Source organism: Monodon monoceros, unplaced genomic scaffold (genome assembly GCF_005190385.1).
Source record: "Monodon monoceros isolate NGI ecotype Baffin Bay Population unplaced genomic scaffold, NGI_Narwhal_1 Super_Scaffold_12, whole genome shotgun sequence".
NCBI lineage: Eukaryota > Metazoa > Chordata > Mammalia > Artiodactyla > Monodontidae > Monodon > Monodon monoceros.
This window is the reverse complement of record NW_021703768.1, coordinates 115696371-115715797: the sequence shown is the minus strand read 5'-3', so window position 1 is coordinate 115715797 and position 19427 is coordinate 115696371. Positions and strand designations below refer to the sequence as shown.

Below are 19427 nucleotides of genomic sequence, written 5' to 3'. Positions count from 1 at the left end.
TCTCCCACTATGTGGCTTGCCTTTTCATTTACTTAATGTCTTTTGAAGAGCAGTTTTCAAATTTGATGATATTAATTTTTCTTTTGTTTTTTGTGTCTTATCTAAGAAATATTTATCTAACCCAAGGACACAAAGGTCTTCTATTTTTTTCCTAGAAGTTTTAGAGTTTTAACTTTTATGTTTAGGTCTGTGATTTACTAGAGTTAATTTTTTGTATATAATGTGAATAAAAATAGTTCATTTGATTATTTGAATATGTATATACAGTTATTTAAGTACCATTTGTGGAAGGACTATCTTTTCCCATTCAATTAGCTTGGCACCTTTGCAACTAATCAGTTGAATGTATATGAGTGGGTTTACTTCTAGACTCTGTTCTGTTGTGCTAACCATAGTGTCTTGATTACTGTAGCTTTATACAAAGTCTTAAAATGAAGCAGTATAAATCCTCCAACTTCATTCTTTTTCAAAATTTTGGATTCTAGGTAATTTGTATTTCATATAAATTTTAGAAGCAACTTGTCAATTTCTACAAAAAGGCCTATTGGGATTTTCACTGGAATTGCACTTAATTATAGATCAATTTGGAAGAACTGACATCTTAATATTCAATCTTCTATCCGTGAATACAGTACATCTCTCCATTTATTTTTTTTATTTTTTATTTTTTTGTGGTACGCGGGCCCCTCTCACTGCTGTGGCCTCTCCCGTTGCGGAGCACACGCTCCGTTCGCGCCAGCTCAGTGGCCATGGCTCACGGGCCCAGTCGGTCCGCGGCATGTGGGATCCTCCCGGAATGGGGCACGAACCCGCGTCCCCTGCATCGGCAGGCGGACTCTCAACCACTGCGTCACCAGGGAAGCCCTGGTGTGGTTTTCTTAACGTATTTTCTGTTTGAGGATTATTGTTGGATTTGTGGTGTTATAGCTTTTTCATCAAATTTGGAAAATTTTTGGCTTTATTTGTTCAAATATTTTTTCTGTCTCTGCCCTCCTGCCCTCTTTCTGGAACTCCATTTATAAGTTTTGGAGACTGCCCAATATATCCTGTAGTTCAACAAGCCACTCTTCAACTTATAAATTTCTTTCTTCTCTCTGTGCTTAGTTTTTATAGTTTCTATTGCTGTCTTCAAGCTCACTGTTTCTTCTGCAGTATCTAATCTGCCACCTAGTGTAATTTTGGGGGGGAGATATTTTTCATCTCAAGAAGTTTCATTTGGGTCTTTTACAGGTCTTCTGTTTTTCTCATTGTGTTTTCCTTTATGTCCAAGCATATTTAAAAGTTTTATAATAGCCGTTTTAGGTCCTTGTACAATAATTTCATCACTACTGTCATTTCTGGATTTGTTCTACAGATCGTTTTTTTTTTTCTTTTTTCCAGATTACTGGTCATATTATTCTGCTTTTCTGTATATCTGATCATTCTTCACTGAATGCAGAGCTTTGTGAGTTTTATGTTCAGAGTACTGGATTTTGTTGTAATCCTTTAAAGAATGTTTGGTTTTAGTGTGGCATATAACTAAGTAACTTGTAGATGAATTTCATCCTTCCAAGGCTTGCTTTACACTTCATTATGGCAGCTCCAGAGCAGCCTGTATTCTGGGACAGGACAACATTAGTCTTACTACTAAGGGTGTGACTCTTTTGAACTCTATCCAGTGTCTCTCCACTCTGGCTGGTGGGAATACAAACTGTCAGTTCTGTATACTACTCAGTTGATTGCCTTGAGGAAAGCTTCACCTTATGCATGTGATCACTATAAGACAAAAAAAATTTAGAAGATTTCTCCACAGATCTCTGGTGTTCTCTCTGTGTAGTTGTAACCTCTTTAGTACACTACCTTACTCTTTGCAGATTCTGATCTCTGTCTCAACTCATGAGATTGCCAAACTCTATTTTAGTTGCCTTTCCCTGTGGTACAGGATGAAACTGCCTCCGAGCAGTAAACTGGGGCAACTGTAAGATTCACCTTGTTTCTTCCCTTTTCTTAGGGAACACAGACTCAAACTGCCTGCTGTCTAATATCTGAAATTGTGGTTTCATATATTTTGTCTGGTTTCCTTGTTGTTTATGGCAGGAGGGCAATTTGTGCAGAAGTTTATCTTTCATGGGCGAAAATGGAAGATCTTAGCTCCATTAACATGTAGAACCTAGTGGATGTCAGGCCCTGTGTTAACCACTTTACATACATCATCTCATTTAATCCTCAAAACAATGCTGTGAGGGACATACTCATATTATCTTTGTTTTATAGACAAGGAAACTGAGGTTCTGAGGGTTTAAGTAGCTAACCCAAGATACCATAGTTGGTATAATAACGGGTGCAAGTAGGATTCAGATCCCAGTAGCCTAAGCTCTAAAACCACTGTTACAATGGTTACACTGTATCTTAGAAGAGGGAAGAATAAGGAAGTGGTGGGCAATAAGGTAAAGCAAAAACAAAGTGAAGCAAAGGATTTGAATAGACATTTTTCCAAAGAAGATAAACATAGGGCCAATAAGCATATGAAAAGATGCTCAACATCAGTAGTCATCTGGGAAATGCAAGTCAAAACCACACTGTGAGGGACTTCCCTTGTGGTGCAGTGGTTAAGAATCTGCCTGCCAATGCAGGGGACATGGGTTCGAGCCCTGGTCCAGGAAGATCCCACATGCCATGGAGCAACTAAGCCTGTGCGCTGCAACTACTGAGCCTGTGCTCCAGAGCCTGCGAGCCATAACTACTGAAGCCCACGCTCCACAACTACTGAAGCCTGCGCACCTAGAGCCCATGCTCCACAACAAGAGAAGCAACCACAATGAGAAGCCCGCGCACCACAACAAAGAGTAGCCCCCACTCGCCGCAACTAGAGAAAGCCCGTGTGCAGCAATGAAGACCCAATGCAGCCATAAATAAATAAATAAATAAATAAATTTATTAAAAACACACACACACACACACACACACACAATGATATACTACTTCATAGCCACTATGATGGCTACAATTAAAGACATTTAATAACAAGTGTTGACAAGGATGTGGAAAAACTGAAATCCTTGTACATTGCTGGTGGAATTATAAAATGGTGCAGCTACTTTGGAATACAGTTTGGCAGTTTCTGAAAGGGTTAAAAATAGAACTGCCATATGCCCCATCAGTTCCACTACTAGGTATATCCTCAAAAAAAATGAAAACATATGTTCACACAAAAACTTGTACACAAATGTTCCTAGTGGCATTATTCATAACAGCCCAAAGTAGAAACAACCTACATGTCCATTGACTGATGAATGGATGAAGAAAATGTATATCACACAATGGAATATTACCTGGCAATACAAAGGAATGAATTAGGTGCTATAACATGGATGAAACTTTGAAACAGTATGCTAAGTGAAAGAGGCCAGTCACAGAAGGCCAAATATTGTATGATTCCATTTATATGATATGTACAGAATAGGCAAATCTATATAGACAGTATGTAGATTAGTGGTTACCAAGGCCTAAGGAGGGGGAGGAATGGGGAGTGACAGCTAATGGGTGTGAAGTTTCTTTTTGGAGCAGTGAAAATGAAATTACTATATAACCTTGAGAATATACTATACTACGGTGATGACTATATAACCTTGAGAATATACTAAAAACCTTTGAACTGTACACTTTAAACGGGTGAATTTTACAGCATATGAATTATATCTCAAAAAAAGATGTTATTAAAAAAAACAAAACCAGGGAAGACGAAGATTTACTCTTGGCTTGTTTTAACCTTCCCAGTCAGGCTGGAGTGTTGGCAATTTTAAGGCCTCACAATGTGACAAAACATAAATGAAGCTAAACAGCTAAAGAGGAGGCGCAAACCCATTTCTGCTTCAATTTCCAAGTCCACACCTCCACTGACAGTTTACCTTTAGAACTACACAGGACAACATTTGCTCACCACTGCGTGGTCGGCTTTTCCTGAGCCTGTAACAGTCAAGGCAGACCCCAAATCCGCATTTGCGACAAACCCAGTGGATGTTGAAGAGAGTTGTTTCACATACATCACACATCTCCCGTACACCACGCACTGCTCGCTTCCATGCCACTTTCTCTGGTGGAAAAAGGAAGAGGAATACTGTTGGCACTGACCATCCTGAGCAACAGCAAAAGATCCCAGACCCACTGATTTCTACTCAAGTGTTTTGTCTAGCAATTAAACTCAAAGGTTCATGAAGTCTGTATTTCTATAATTGTAAGAGAAACAAAATACATGGAATTTCTAATATTTCTGAACAAGTGTCAATGAGAATGAATGCCACATGTTGTCATTTAAGATACTACAAAATTTTCAATTTGGGGAATTTTGAAACAAGAGGATTCTTTTCTTAAAGTGTAGGGCATAATTTCATAGTATAATATTCCTTGGTCTAGAAATAGGGTACAGTATCTCATAGACATGGAAATATCATAAATGTCTGAAAAATGTGGGTTCTAGGTATGAAACACAACAACCAGTAGCGCTTCATCTATTCACAAACCAAGTATCACTTACTAACACAAATTAGTTCAAAGCAAACTGAAAATATTCGGCGTGAATCAAACCCAAACAGGGATCAAAATGCAAATTATGACAACTGTGCTACAACAATGAAAGACAAACAGGGAAGGAATTTTTAGTTTGTTAACTGCCAAAGACTAAAAGAATGAGGACTGTTGGATACAGGTGTGGCTTCAGCTATTTAGTTTACTACAAAGAGAAGTTTTATCGGCCTTAATTCATCCATAGAAAATGCCACCTGCCACTCCTTCCACACCTCCCTTTAAGCAAAAGAAAATGAGTTTCCAACTAGAACTGACTGGAAGACAAGCAAGAGGGTGCCTTACGGTGTGGCTCCACCATCATCATGGCCTCCTTCTCAGACATCACAAGCTGGCAGAACTGGTCTCCAACGTTGGCAAGAATGTATTTTGAGGTTTCTAGGTCTATTCCTTCTGCTAGGGAGGAAGAGGGAATCCACAGGTTCATGGCATCAGGGTCACTTTGCTGGGGACTCAGAAACCCCTCCACTCGGAGTACCCCCTTTCGAGTGAAGATCAACCTGAGACAGGAAGGTACAAAGTCAAATACATAGTAAATAGCAGCAACCATGCAAACCAACACACACTTAAAATCCTAGGACCTAAAAGAAATTAAATGACACATAACAGGAATCAGACTGAGTTAAGAAATTTCACTGTATTAGACCAACACAGTATGCACTAATAGGAAGGCTTGTTAACACCTAGTAGGTCTGGGTTCCTTAAAAAGCTGTCCCCAGAAATGTCCACCAGTTTCTCCAACCACCTGTTCCACACCAGCACCCACAGCACTGAATCTGACCAGAGAAAAATACAGAGCTATGTTTACTGTCACACTTGAAATTCATGTCTACTCACGTGAACCCTTAATATTGCCTGGCAGCCACAATACAGTTTCCTAGCGTGCTCCCTCTCCTAGATGCCTATTTAATATCTTTTCCTTTCTTTTCAAACCTCTGGTATTACTTTCCCCACAAGGACCTTGCTAAGTATTTCACTGAAAAAATTCCGCAAGGAGCCAGAAGAGAATTCCCACAAGCTCCCACCACCACGCTACCACACATTCTTGTCACTGGCCCCATGTACTCCATTTCATCTTCTGCTACTATGGATGAACTAGGTACCAGTGAAGAACAACCTCTCCACCTATGTTCTACATCCTATCCTCTTGCATAGGCATCCCTCCACTAATTCTCTCTTCCACATCATCTATTTTCCTCTCTACTGAATCACTCTTGTCAGTATTTGAACATGCTATCTCAAAAATCCCCTTGATCCCACACCCACCTCCTCCATTTATGTTTGTAAGAGCAGTTTCCTTTTTTTTTTTTTTTTTTTTGCGGTACGCGGGCCTCTCACTGTTGTGGCCTCTCCCGTTGCGGAGCGCAGGCTCAGTGGCCATGGCTCACGGGCCCAGCCGCTCCGCGGCATGTGGGATCTTCCCGGACCAGGGCACGAACCCGTGTCCCCTGCATCAGCAGGCGGACTCTCAACCACAGCGCCACCAGGGAAGCCCAGGAGCAGTTTCTTAAAAGAGTTGTCTAGGGCTAGGGCGGGAGAGGCCACAACAGTGAGAGGCCTGTGTACCGCAAAAAAAAAAAAAAAAAAAGAGTTGTCTATACTGACAGTCACCAGCTCCTTTTCCTTTTATTTTCTCTTAATCCACGTCATTCAGGCTTTCTCCTACCAATCTACCAAAATTGGTTTTGTTTTTTTTTTGCCATGCCACGCAGCATGTGGGATCTTAGTTCCCTGATCAAGGATCGAACCGGCGCCCCATGCAGTGGAAGTGTGGAGTCTTAACCACTGGACCACCAGGGAAGCCCCAAAACTGTTTTTTTGTTTTTTGTTTTTTTTTTTGTGGTACGCGGGCCTCTCACTGTTGTGGCCTCTCCCATTGCAGAGCACAGGATCCGGACGCGCAGGCTCAGCAGCCATGGCTCACGGGCCCAGCCGCTCCGAGGCATGTGGGATCTTCCCGGACCGGGGCACGAACCCGTGTCCCCTGCATCGGCAGGCGGACTCTCAACCACTGCGCCGTCAGGGAAGCCCCCAAAACTGTTTTTGACAAGGTCATTCCCCCTTGTTAAATCCAATGGTCATTTTCAGTCCTTAACTGACCCCACCCAATCACCAACATTTGCCGGAGTTCATAATTCCTTCCCGGAAATACTTTCTTCAGTTGTCTGCCAGGATACCTCACTGGCTGTTCTTTCTCAGCCTCCTTTACTAGTTCCTCTTCATCTTTCCCATCTCTAAATGCTGGAGAGCTTCAGAACTCAGTCCTTGGACTACTGGTCTTCTCTGCCTAGACTTTGACTCCTTAAGTGATCTCAGTTAGACTCACAGCTTTAAATACCCAGTGACATCCACGTTTTTATCTCCAGCTTGGACTTCTTCCCTCAACTCTGGAGTTGTATATCCAGCTGCTCTTTCTTTCTTCTTTTTTTTTCTTTTTGGGCGCACCACGCAGCTGTGGGATCTTAATTCCTTGACCAGGGATTGAATCCGGGCCCTTGGTAATGAGAAGGCAGAGTTCTAACCATGGGACCACCAGGGAATTCCCCAGCTGCCCTTTCAACATCTCTACTTGGAAATCTAATAGGAATCTCTAATTTAACATATCTAAATTAAAACTCCTGCACTTCCTTGGTGGCACAGTGGTTAAGAATCCTCCTGCCAATACAGGGGACATCGGTTCGATCCCTGGTCCAGGCAGACCCCACATACTGCGGAACAACTAAGCCCGTGAGACACAACTACTGAGCCCACGCACCACAACTACTGAAGCCACGTGCTGCAACTACTGAAGCCCATGCACCTAGAGCCCGTGCTCCACAACAACAGAAGCCACCACAATGAGAAGCCCGCACACCGCAACAAAGACCCAACACAACCCAAAATAAAAAAATAAAAATAAATCAACTAATTAAAACTCCCCATTTTCCTCCTCAAACCCACTTTTCCCTAAGAAATCACCTTACCAGTAAATGGCAATTCCATTCTTCCAGTTTTCAGGCCAGAAGCCATAAAACCATCTTTGACTCTTCTTTCATATCCCACATGCAATCCATCAGAAAATCATGTGGCTCTACCTTCAAAATATATCCTTAATTTAACCACTTCTCATCACCTCTATTAATACCTCCCTACACTAAGCCACCATCATTTCTCACCTGGGTAATTCCAATATTCTCCTAATTTCTCCCTGCTTTTGCCTCAATATAATCTACTCTCAAGAAGGTAGTCACAGTGATCCTTTAAAACATTCATCAGTGTTACTCATCAGCTCAAAATCTCCAACAACTGCTTCTTCAGCATAAAAGCCAGGGCCCTTAAGAGTAGCCCTTTACAATCTGGACCTATCATTAACTCTTTGACTTCACTCTTTTGCCCCCCTTGCTTACTCTCTTTTACCCACCCTAGCTCCATGAACACACTAGAAATATTCCAGCCTCAAGACAGTTGCTGTTGCTGTGCCCTCTATCTCGAATACTCGTCTCCCAGAAAAATGCGTGGCTCACTCCCCTCACCTCCTTCAGGTCTTTACTCAAAACTCACTTTCTCAAGTCATCCTTTTTTTTTTTTGGCCTTGCCACATGGCATGTGGGATCTTAGTTCCCCAACCAGGGATCGAACCTGTGCTCCCTGCAGTGGAAGCGAGGAGTCCTAACCACTGGACAGCCAGGGAATTCCCCCATCAAGCCATCCTATTTAACTGTAGCTTCCTCCAATAAAGATATAAAAATAGGGCTTCCCTGGTGGCGCAGTGGTTGAGAGTCCACCTGCCGATGCAGGGGACACAGGTTTGTGCCCCGGTCCGGGAAGATCCCACATGCCACGGAGCAGCTGGGCCCATGAGCCATGGCCGCTGAGCCTGTGTGTCCGGAACCTGTGGTCCGCAACGGGAGAGGGCCACAAGAGTGAGGGGCCCGCGTACCGCAAAAAAAAAAAAAAGATATAAAAATAAATAAACTGTAGCCTCTCTAGCCTCCCCACACTTCAATCCTCTTTCCCTCCTTTTTCTTCCTCACATTTATTACAGACTGACATACTATATATTTAACCTCTTTTTTTTCTTATTTACTCTCTGCGTCCCCAACAAGCCTTCTGAGGGCAGGAATTTGGTGGTTTTATGTACTGTTTAATCCTCAATGCCCACAACAATGGCTGGCGCACGTTAAGTGCTCAATAAATATTTACTGAATAAGTGAATCCATGCCACATGGATAAACCACCTGGATTTCTTTCTTTAAAAAACTAAGGACACTTGAATGATTGCTTAGAAGAAATTCCTCTTCTAAGTTTATCAAGCAGAAGAAAAGTGACTAAATAGCTGTTGTTTGGTAAAAGCAAGGGATATTCCTAGGATTTTCAACAGTTATCTCTATTTCACATTATCTCCTAATCTTACTTCCCCTTCTCCGTAGCGGACTCAAGTTACTCTAGCACTAAAGAGGAATAAGTGGTCAGACAGATCTATGACACAAAATGGCATCCTTCTGCTCACACCACTGGTTTCAAGTGCAACCCAAGTTAGGAATAACTCAACACAGCTCAGGGGGCAGCAGGTAAGATTGTTCAATTTCAGTTCTCTAAGGACAAAGTCACATATCATTTCACAATCCAAACAACTAAGTGGCCACTAATGGGATGGCAGAACCTTAGCACAGACTCTAAGAGCAATGCAATTTAGGAAAACAGTAAAAAGATGGTGAGATATGTTTACCGATTCAGAGAAAGAGTGGAAGTTACGTGTCACTAACGAAACTGGGAAGGAGATGAAGAGAGGAGTCTGGGTACCTCCGGAAGTGAAAGAAGCGGCAAGCCACAGTGGAATCATCTTGCTCTTGTTCCTTAAACTTCCGATACCGCTCCAGGCGGCACTCACGACACTTGTGCAGATGAGGGGCTACATTGATGCACGACCCATCCTGCAGGAAGGGCTCTCCGGACTGCTTCAGCTTCTTCACTTTGCTCACATCTTTCAGCACTGACTGGCCAACTGTGGCAAGGGAGGGGGAGAAATGGTTGGTCATGAAAGGTTTAAATGAGACTCAATAACATAATCCTCCTGGGAACAGTCACTTGTCCTGACCTGAGTCACTCCTCCTTGCACTGAATGGGCATGAGCCCATCAGGTCTATCCTTGACAGAAAAGGAGCACAGGGAACAAAGGCTTCAACTAGGAGTTAAAGACCATGGAGAATTTGTGCGAAGTACCCCATGACAACAAAACAACTCTGAGCATGGGTGAGGAAAACTCAAGACAGCAGAAGCCTCTTGCCACTAGTCCCTCAGGGTATGACTGTTCTACTAATCAAGAACTCTTGGGGCTCCCATGGGATACCAAATCCTAACAGGAATGGCGACTTTTACCATCAGACTTTCTCTTAGACACTTGCCCTTATACAATTTTGGACCATAACCTCACTCCATAGGCGTTAATGGCTTTTGGAAGAGGTGTTAAAACCATATATATGTGACAGAGAGGAGCAAACGGAGGAGTGGTTCGCTTTGCTTCATCAACTCTACTAAAGGCTGCGATGTAGGGCTTCCCTGGTGGCACAGTGGTTGAGAGTCCGCCTGCCAATGCAGGGGACACGGGTTCGTGCCCCGGTCCGGGAAGATCCCACACGCCGCGGAGCGGCTGGGCCCGTGAGCCACGGGCCGCTGGGCCTGCACGTCCGGAGCCTGTGCTCCGCAACAGGAGAGGCCACAACAGTGAGAGGCCCGCATACCACAAAAAAAAAAAAAAAAAAGGCTGCGATGTGAGAATGAAGACTAGTACTGAGTAACTCGCCTAAGTAAATAAAAGAGGAAGGGCCAAAGGCAAGAGAAATACACAAGAAAAGAGTTCCTGACCGAAAATAACAGACTATCAAGACTTTTTGGGATTATCATTACACAGGACACATACCCCTCTTACAGTACTGGTATAGATCAATCCTGCCCTGAACCAGAAGGTCTGATGAGGGGCCCCTACTGTGCCCTTTTGACTATGTAATTCTATGAGATTATAGAACTTTCCATCAAAGAGAGGGCCTCTGCTGCCCAAGAGCACAACAAGCATTTAAAGCTAGTGCCAGAGCCAAGCCCACGTATAAGCCCAGCAGGATCACCTTTCAAGGGGGCAGTCCGAGGCCGGCCTTTGGGGGCCTGCTTCCCTTTGCCTTTTCCCAGCAGCAGCTCAGCACTGCGCTCCCCATTGGGGCCCAGCTTCCCCATCAGGTGCTCCGGAATCCCCTTTAGGCCGGTCTTAGCTTGCAGCTGCTCCTCAGAGTCGCTCAAATCTGACAGGTCGCTATTGGTACTGGAGTCCGAGTCTTGTCTGCAAGCCAAGCTTCGCTCATCCAGTGAGAACCTTTTCACAGCTTCAAAAGGAGCTTTGTTCTCCTGTGAAAAATCTGCTGGGGAGGACAGAAAGCTGCCTGAGTGTCTGCCAAAGACGTTACTAAAGGTTTTAAGGAGAGGATTGTCCTGCTGCCCAGGCCCCACAGTTGGTCTCTCCTCTGTGGGGCTAGAGGATAGAGTAGGCATCTCAATGGGCTGGGTGAGGCTGCTGGTGGGTGAACTGGACCGGCCATTCCCCATGGCAGAGAGGCTTGGCCCCCCAGTGGTAAGAGCTGAGCCCAGAACACCAGACACCAGTTTGGAGGAGTCAGTTGTGATGAAAAGGGTTTTCTTCTTTGCTAAAGATGCTGAATCTGTAGAGGAGTGAGACTCGGGCCAGCTGGGTGCTGCCTTGGAGGTGACAGTGGTAGCAGAGGAAGAGCTACCTGATGCCTGAGATGCAAAGCTGCTGAAAGGGCTATGTTCAACTTTCTCCACAAATGCCAAGAAAGGGTTAGGAGGCTCTTCTCGGGACAGTTTAGGGGGCTGTAAAAATAGATTTTCATGACTGTCTGGGGTGCGGGCATTTAGGAGGCTCCGTGGGAAGGCTGGCGTGAGGGTGGGCATGGACTCTGCAGGCACTTTCCGATCCACAGAGCTTCCAGCCTTAGAGCCTGATTTAGTGTCTGCTCCAAGAGCGGATCTTCCTTTACATAGGCTCTCAAGGCTTTGTTTGAATGAGTCTCGACTGGAGGAATCATCAACCAAACTCTCTGAAACAGTAGTGAAGTAGTTACTGGTGGGTAAAGTTTGGGACATGCATTGAAAAAACAAGTTTTTGGAGAGATCAGAGTCTTTCTGAGACTCTGGTGCAGAGCTACAGCCAAAAGAGAAGCCCAAAGGTTTGTTCTCTGTAGCTAGAACCCCATTGGACTGGCTCCTTCCACTTCCAAAAGTCAAAGCTTGTGATGAACTCGGGAGAGATGCTCCAAATCCAGAAGAGGCCAGAACAGAATTTCTTGAATTCTGAAAAGAGAGAAGATAGCCTGAGTTAGTGATGCTGGCTTCTCTTGACAACCTTAAGATATCTTCTTGGACCTAGGCCAACATTTCCTGTGGGTCAATCAACTTTTCTCTCCTACAATTCCAGGAAAACTGTTCTTATACCTATATTTCACCAGGGAAGAAAACTGCCACAGACAGCACAGGGGGACCTTTAGCAAGGTAAGCTAGAGATGGCAGGATGAATGATATCCTGCCATTCCCTTGGTTGTTAGCCAACTGGTTGTCAGAGCACTTGGAGGCTGTGTAGGCTTCTAAGTATCTATTTAGAAATGAAGACTCCACCAGGAACTGAAGAAAAGGGCTCCCTACTGGACATCAGCTTTTACTCTGAAATATAGTGAAATATTACTAGTGACCCTGTAATATTAATCTATCTCAAAGACCTTAGGGGCTATGGTTAAAGTTTCAGTTTATTTAAGCCACTGCAAATTGCCCATCTTACAAAAGCGACTTCAGCCCTATGACAAGCCCACTGTACATTAAGGAAAAGTATTTTCTTTATTAGTCTGAAACTCACCAAGATGGACCCTTTTGGAATTTGGCCATTTATTTTTATTTATGGGTCCAAGTCAACCTAAAAGTTGAATTATCTGTTTCAATTAAAGTTAGACCTAAAGGTGCTAAATTAAAGAAGGCACACCAGTTACTGAACCCTTCTGTTATCATTAGGATCTAACAAGTCTCCAAAGTGGAAAACTGTAGACACTGATACACCCACCAAATAAAAGCATTCAGCATAACAAATTGGAGAATGAAAAAACACTTTCTTTTTTTTGATACCTTAAAAATGCTAACTTTTGCATTTGAATAAAGAAGGATGTATACATAAAGAAGGGTTAGAATCACTTTCATATGGTATATTACACACCCATATATGTGCGTAATACAGAGAAATATCCACAGGTAGGTACGAGCACTTATGTAATACTTGGAAATAAAAATTATCCCATGACTGCTTAATGGATATGGAGTTTCTTTTTGGCGAGAAGAAAATTTCTTTAACTAGATAGTGGTGATGGTTGCATAACACTGTGAATGTATAATGCCACAGTACTGTATACTTCAAATGGTGTGAGTGGTAAATTTTATGTTATGTGTTACTTTACCATAATTTAAAAAAATTTATGCCAGATAAATGAAAGGGTGTTGTTAAAAAAAGGCGGGGGGCTTCCCTGGTGGCACAGTGGTTAAGAATCTGCCTGCCAATGCAGGGGACACGGGTTCGAGCCCTGGTCCAGGAAGATCCCACATGCCGCAGAGCAACTAAGCCCGTGCGCCACAACTACTGAGCCTGCGCTCTGGAGCCCGCGAGCCACAACTACTGAGCCTGCGTGCCTAGAGCCCGTGATCCGCAACAAGAGAAGCCACCGCCATGAGAAGCCCATGCACCGCAACAAAGAGTAGCCCCTGCTCACCACAACTAAAGAAAGCCAGAGAGCAGCAACGAAGACCCAACGCAGCCAAAAATAAAATAAAATAAATAAATTTATAAAAAAGGTGGGGGGAGTTTCAATATATTTAAGGTTTTCTTTAAATACGTAAGAGGAGTCTACATTAGGACTTTCTTTGGGGTGGCAAAGAGGCATGAGAACCAGGCAGACCACCTGTGGCTTGCCTCCAGCTGACATCTGCTACAGAGACTGCTTCAGTGCATTTAACAGTCAAAAACTTAGTTCATTCTTCTTTTCCTTCCCACTAACCAGCAACCAGACTTAAACTCCTCCAAATAAAGAGAATAGACAGACACAGCACTGATGCTATGCTGTTGTTTCACTGCCAGAATCTGGCCAGGAGCCTTGACACCTGCATGACTGCAAGGAATAAGCATAAGGATCTCAGGTTTCACTACTAAAGTTACTCTTTAAAAATAAATACACACATGAATGAAAAATAATTTGGATGGTCTTTCATTTTCTTCAAATGATTAAATTTCAAACCCTCTTCTTATAAGAAAGTGATGACAAACTGATTTTAACACACGTTTTAGGGAAGGAAGTTTCCTGGAGGGCTGTGTCCCTATTTCATGATGGAAACATCCATTTCTGTACTTTTAAATCATATTCCAAGAGAATACCTAGGCTAACACATTAGCAAAGTTACAGATACAGTCACAGAAATTTCTCAAACCTGTTTGGAAAATGCCCTTTGATCCACATTTCATTTATTCAGCTTTGCTACTCCAAGAACAACAGCATTCAGTGGATCTCTTCTTGCAGAGTGTAGTATTTGGTCTATTTTGTAATCCCCATTTACATCTACTCTGCCTTTGACATGGATTTGATTTTAATCAATTTGGGCAATATGATGACTTACACATACTGGAAATCCACATAAGATCCCCAACTAGCTCTCTTGGGAATGCTGGTAAACTAACAGAGAACAAAACATGAAGAGTGCGAAATTTGCATTTACAGGCCTTCTCTTCTGCCTGGGCACTTCACCTCCCTCCCCAACCCTGCACACTAGAGATTAACAAACTGCATTTGCTAGGGAGGGGAAGAAGTCAGATGAAATGTATATGCCATGTTTTATATGGCACTGTTATACACTGTTATAAAATGATTCCATTTTAGGATGTGAGCTCCGTCAAGCAGGATTTCAATTCTTTGTTTATAATATACAGTACTTAGCACACAGTAGTTTCCTATACATAATTTAAAAAAAAATTAGTATTTTATTTGTATTTCATATTCCAGCTTGAATTAACAGCCAGTTTGAAAAAAATATGACTAGCATCATAAATCATACTTTGGTGACCAAAATAGAACCAAAAGACTATAACTGATTTTGACACTCTTTCAAATTTGACTGGGGAGCCAACTTGATGTTAACTTGTATTTAACAAAAGTTCCTTTTCAGCAACAATACATGCATGTAAGATAAAGAACATAGTAAACTAGATACTACTGTGATTAATTCCATCAAAATTTCCAGGTAAGGCTTACAAGATTAATTTAGGGGAAAAAAACCCCCAACCTTCTATGGTCATATCAAATCATAGAAAGCAGCCCAGCCTCAAAGGAAAATATATGAAATGATGAAATAATTCCATCAAAATTTCCAGGTAAGACTTAAAAGATTAACTTAGGGGAAAGAAAAAACCAACCTTCCATGGTCATATCAAATCAAAGAAAGCAGCCCAGCCTCAAAGGAAAATATATAAAATGATGAACTGAAAACAGGGGTTTGGGTAATAGTAGCTTTCACATAGCCTTAATTACAGTGTTCACTGTTGCCAACACTATAATTCATTAACCTTGCCTCTCATAGGCCTGGTTGAGGCTCAACCACTACATGAACTAAATAGATAACTGAATTAAAAAGATTCCCCATTAGATCTATTTTAACAACTCATTAAATTGGGCTGTATAATCAGTTTTCGATCAGCCCAATTGTTCAGGTGACTTTTAAGAGCTGATAAAGTTTTAAAGATATATGCATTTGCCCAATGAGCAGTAAAGGACTATCCACAGAATACAATTTAAGCACATCTCAGAAATACTCCTTCCCTGTGGCATTTGAGATGCTTTTTTAATGTGTTAAGAACAAAGCAGGGTGAAAGAGTGAACCCAAATCTTGCAAATCTGCCCCTGAAACAACTCACCTCTCCTGGGGCCTGCGACCAGCTGCCTTTCTGTTTTTCCGGCCCAGTCCCTGCTGCAAGGCCAGTGTCTGAGATCCTCACCGTGGTTGGGGTGGAGCTGGCGGTAGTGACCACAGCTGCTGAAGCCACCATACCCTGGCCAACTTGTTCCAGTGTTTTTCCTGCCTCTTTATTTTCGGCTCCACCCACCTCTGGGGCCAAAGGTGTCTGACCTGTGGCTGTAGAATATGGAGTGAAAGGTACAGGTGTGTCCCCACCTATGGGCTCATCCTGCACCACCAGAGTCCTGCCGTTTTCTTTGGTGTAAGTGGCAAAGCGAATGTTGCGGTTAATCTGGGGGACAAATGTAGTCGGTGGCTGCTTGGCTCTCTGATCCAGCCCTGGCTCTCCACTGGCATTCCCTCCTTTCCAGGGCCCTCGGCTTGCCTCACCTCCATCGCTCCCATTACTGTCTACTTCACCCCTGTCTCCTTTTAATTTCTTTGATGCAGGGTCACACCCAGAGTCCGAAGCACTTTTCCTCCTCCGGCCATCTTTCCCCTCTATGCTCTCTCTCTTCTTCTTTCCTTTGGAAGATTTTACTGCTTTTAACGTACCCCCCTACAAAACAAAATTCAAAAAAGATTTATTACAAGGGACTTTCCATCCTGTGAAAACCATAAACCATTAGCTCTTTCCCATCTCTAGAAGCAGACAATCAAAGCAGGTACAGATTGCCAAATTCCAATGCCAGCTCTAAGACATCCCCTTTTGTTAAAAAGCTCCAATCTTCCTGTGATTCAATTTATGCATACATATTCAAGATAATGGTTACTAAGAAGTTAACTCACTTGGCAAACCTTCCCTTAAATAAAATCCACTACTTCCTCAACTGGACTTTTTTTAGGATTTTAAAAATTTGTGGAGTTTCTTTTACAAAATAGACTGCTAGGCTGGGAACTTATTTGCCTCTTGATGAAAAACAAAATCTGCTTTACTTTTATATTTATCTCCTTGTTTGACAGAAACTGGCATTTCAACTATTGAAAAATAAAATCTCTTCTATCCAGAAGTCATTAAAAACTGGTGACAACTTAACAATAGGAAAACCAACATTTATGAGTCTGTGACCAGAGCAAAAGTGAGCCCAACAGAAACAAGTCTGAATTGTTCTTATGGACACTATAAAGACACAAACAATCTCCAGAGCTTATTTCAAAGCATTAGACAGGGAAAAGCTAAAAAGGCAGGCTACCATAACCAAACAACCAAATCTCTTAGCTCTTCCAGTAATTTTAGCCTATCACATGAAATCTTATTTGTGCCTTATTTGAGAGGTCAGACAACCTTAAAAGACACAGAATTAAAAGGGGGCAATTCCTATCTCTGAATAAAAACTCTTTCCCTGAGAAGGACAAGAGGACAGGGGCTTGGGACACAGCTAACATTCTCTCAAGCAACTTATATCTGGAACAGTCTTAGATTGGTATCCCATCATGAAGCAAGTTTTCATTTTAGCTTCATTTAGCTAACTTTCAGACAGTTTTATTCAGATAACAGATTGGGGTGGCAATAAGCTAGAGACATAGTTATTTGGCCATTATTATTTACCAACTTGATTACTCTAGTCTTACTGCCCTTAAATACTTATAGATTCTTTGTGCAGATCTATCTTTGTTGTAATCATTATTATAGCTGTTATAACTGAAATTTTTTCAAATTTTACATTTCTTCTTGCCAGTTCTAGTTTTTTTTTTCTTCTTTTTTTTTGCTGCCTTCATTTCTCTCTTTTCTCCCTTAATTTCCTTCTACAAACCTTAAACAAAGCTCAGATTTATTTGTTTCTCCCATGCTTTTGGTAATATTAATCTAAGTTTCTAAATCTTTCGTTCAAGAACTGTTTCTGTTTGTTAAGAATTGCTTTCAAAAAACAAAAAAAAGAATTGCTTTCATGTGATCCTTTTAAAACCTTTTTACCCTTTCTTCAACCTCCATCATCACCCAGTTTTCAGTGCTGTGAAGTACGGAAGTACAATCAGTGAAATCTCTCCTTTCTTTCTTGCTCACTCTTTTAAGGAGATGAGGTAACCATGGATCTCTAAGAAGGGTTACTGCAAAACTTGGCAGAACTGTCAATAATTGTACTTTGCTAGCTAAGAAGATAGTCACATCGTGGCAAAGCTGAGAAGGGAAGAATCAACATCTGTTGCTGAAAACCACAGATCTCACCTTTAACTCATTCGGCCAACTTACAGACCCTGGCTCAGAGCAATCTCCCTGATCAACAATTTACATGTATGCCCTACTTACAGTGAGCTACTCACATGTGAGTAGAAAGACTAGGACACTGAGACCAGTACTCTCTAGCTATACCTGGGCAGCTAAACAGTACCTGACATATAATAGGTGCTTAAAGAATGAATGAAATAAGGAAGTAAAAGAGGGGCCCAATATGGCATCAAAATAACAAGTGTTTTTCAGCCACGTAAACACAGTCAAGAGACTTATCCTATTTGTAATAATATAATATGTAGTAAAGAACTATTAAATGTAACCCTGATTCTTCTTTTCCTACCCCAGTCTTGTTTTATCAAGCCAAAAATGACTGGATAAAGAAGATGAGGAAGAACTGTATACTCAGCAGGAATAGCCAAGAGAGCAATACTACACAGGTGCTAAAAGACTATGAGGAATATATGGACAGAAGGCTGTCCAAGTCAATGTCCTACTGAAGGAAACTCATACAGGATTCCTTGATTGGTTCAGGCACTGATATATAATGTATCTTTTTATGGGTTATGTTAATTCTCAATGAACCAAGAGTTAGCCTGATTCACAGTAATTATGGAGTAATCCACTGTGTGCTGAGCACTGAACTACACACCAGTTTGATTTGACTCTTCTTGGGATATGGAATTTCAGATTTCCTTGGAGCTCACTACCACCTAATGGAAAGAAAAAGAGGATGTAGCTTCTCCTCCATTTCTTATTACTGGGTAGGTCATGAATATTTCTACTGCTTATTACAGCTTTGTCTACTGTATCTTTCAAATATATCTGTCCTGAAAAAATGTAAGAAAAAAACAGGCCATGGATTTTAAAACAGCTAGGCAACATAGCCATGATGAAAAGGGTTTGCTCAGACTAGGTCTCTTTCTTGAGGTTATCCTCCCTCAACTGGACAAGACCGTGGAGAGAGCAAGAAATGTACAGTGGTCAGAGATGAAACCCAAAGGGTATCCATGGATAACACACACATAAGGAAGTCTATGTAACAAGATAACGCAAGCTCATGAGTCTGCTCAGAGACTCAGTTCATTACTGTACCTCGCTCTGAGGCGCTGAATTATCCACCAGCATCACATGGATCAGTCTGGGATCTACGGACTTGATCTCACCACTCTACAGTAGGAGCGGGATAGAAGAAAATATGAAAAAAGGAAGAAAAAGATTTAATGCCTTGTCCACCAAAGACATAATTATGTATTTTTCTAATCTATGTAATTATCTCTATTTGTTTCTACTCCCCTACTAGAATGAAAGCTCCATGAACAGGGATCTCTACTATTTCATTCACTGCCAGAATAACAACATCTGAAACAAGGTCTAGAATATGGTAATCACTCAAATATTTGTTAAACGAATGAATGAAAAAATTTCATTCAATGCCCAAGTGTCCCTTTTAGGGATATGAATTTCAAATTCTGCATCTCTAAAACCTTCCTATTCTGAAATTAAAAAAACAAAAAACCTTCAGAACCAGTAATCATTAAAAGCACCACTCTACTATTAAAAAACAAAAGGTTTTGGGAGGGGCCAATTTGACAGACATCGTCAGATTTAATGTGCATATTCTTTGACCTAGCAATTACACACTTAGGAATTTGTTCCAATAAATAATGTGAAA

The 19427-nt window shown here is 41.9% G+C and overlaps 1 protein-coding gene across 2 annotated transcripts in view; it reads right to left on the bottom strand.

Moving 5' to 3' along the window:
- Positions 1 to 19427, bottom strand: part of KDM3B (lysine demethylase 3B) — a 59216-nt gene that overhangs the window by 17553 nt on the left and 22236 nt on the right. For both annotated transcript variants that reach the window (XM_029216396.1, XM_029216397.1), the window contains 6 exons: positions 18848 to 18922; positions 15542 to 16141; positions 10662 to 11898; positions 9343 to 9544; positions 4846 to 5060; positions 3920 to 4072 (listed from right to left, as the gene is read on the bottom strand). In XM_029216396.1, the coding sequence (XP_029072229.1) occupies positions 3920 to 4072; positions 4846 to 5060; positions 9343 to 9544; positions 10662 to 11898; positions 15542 to 16141; positions 18848 to 18922 (2482 nt within the window). The remainder of the gene's footprint in view (positions 1 to 3919; positions 4073 to 4845; positions 5061 to 9342; positions 9545 to 10661; positions 11899 to 15541; positions 16142 to 18847; positions 18923 to 19427) is intronic.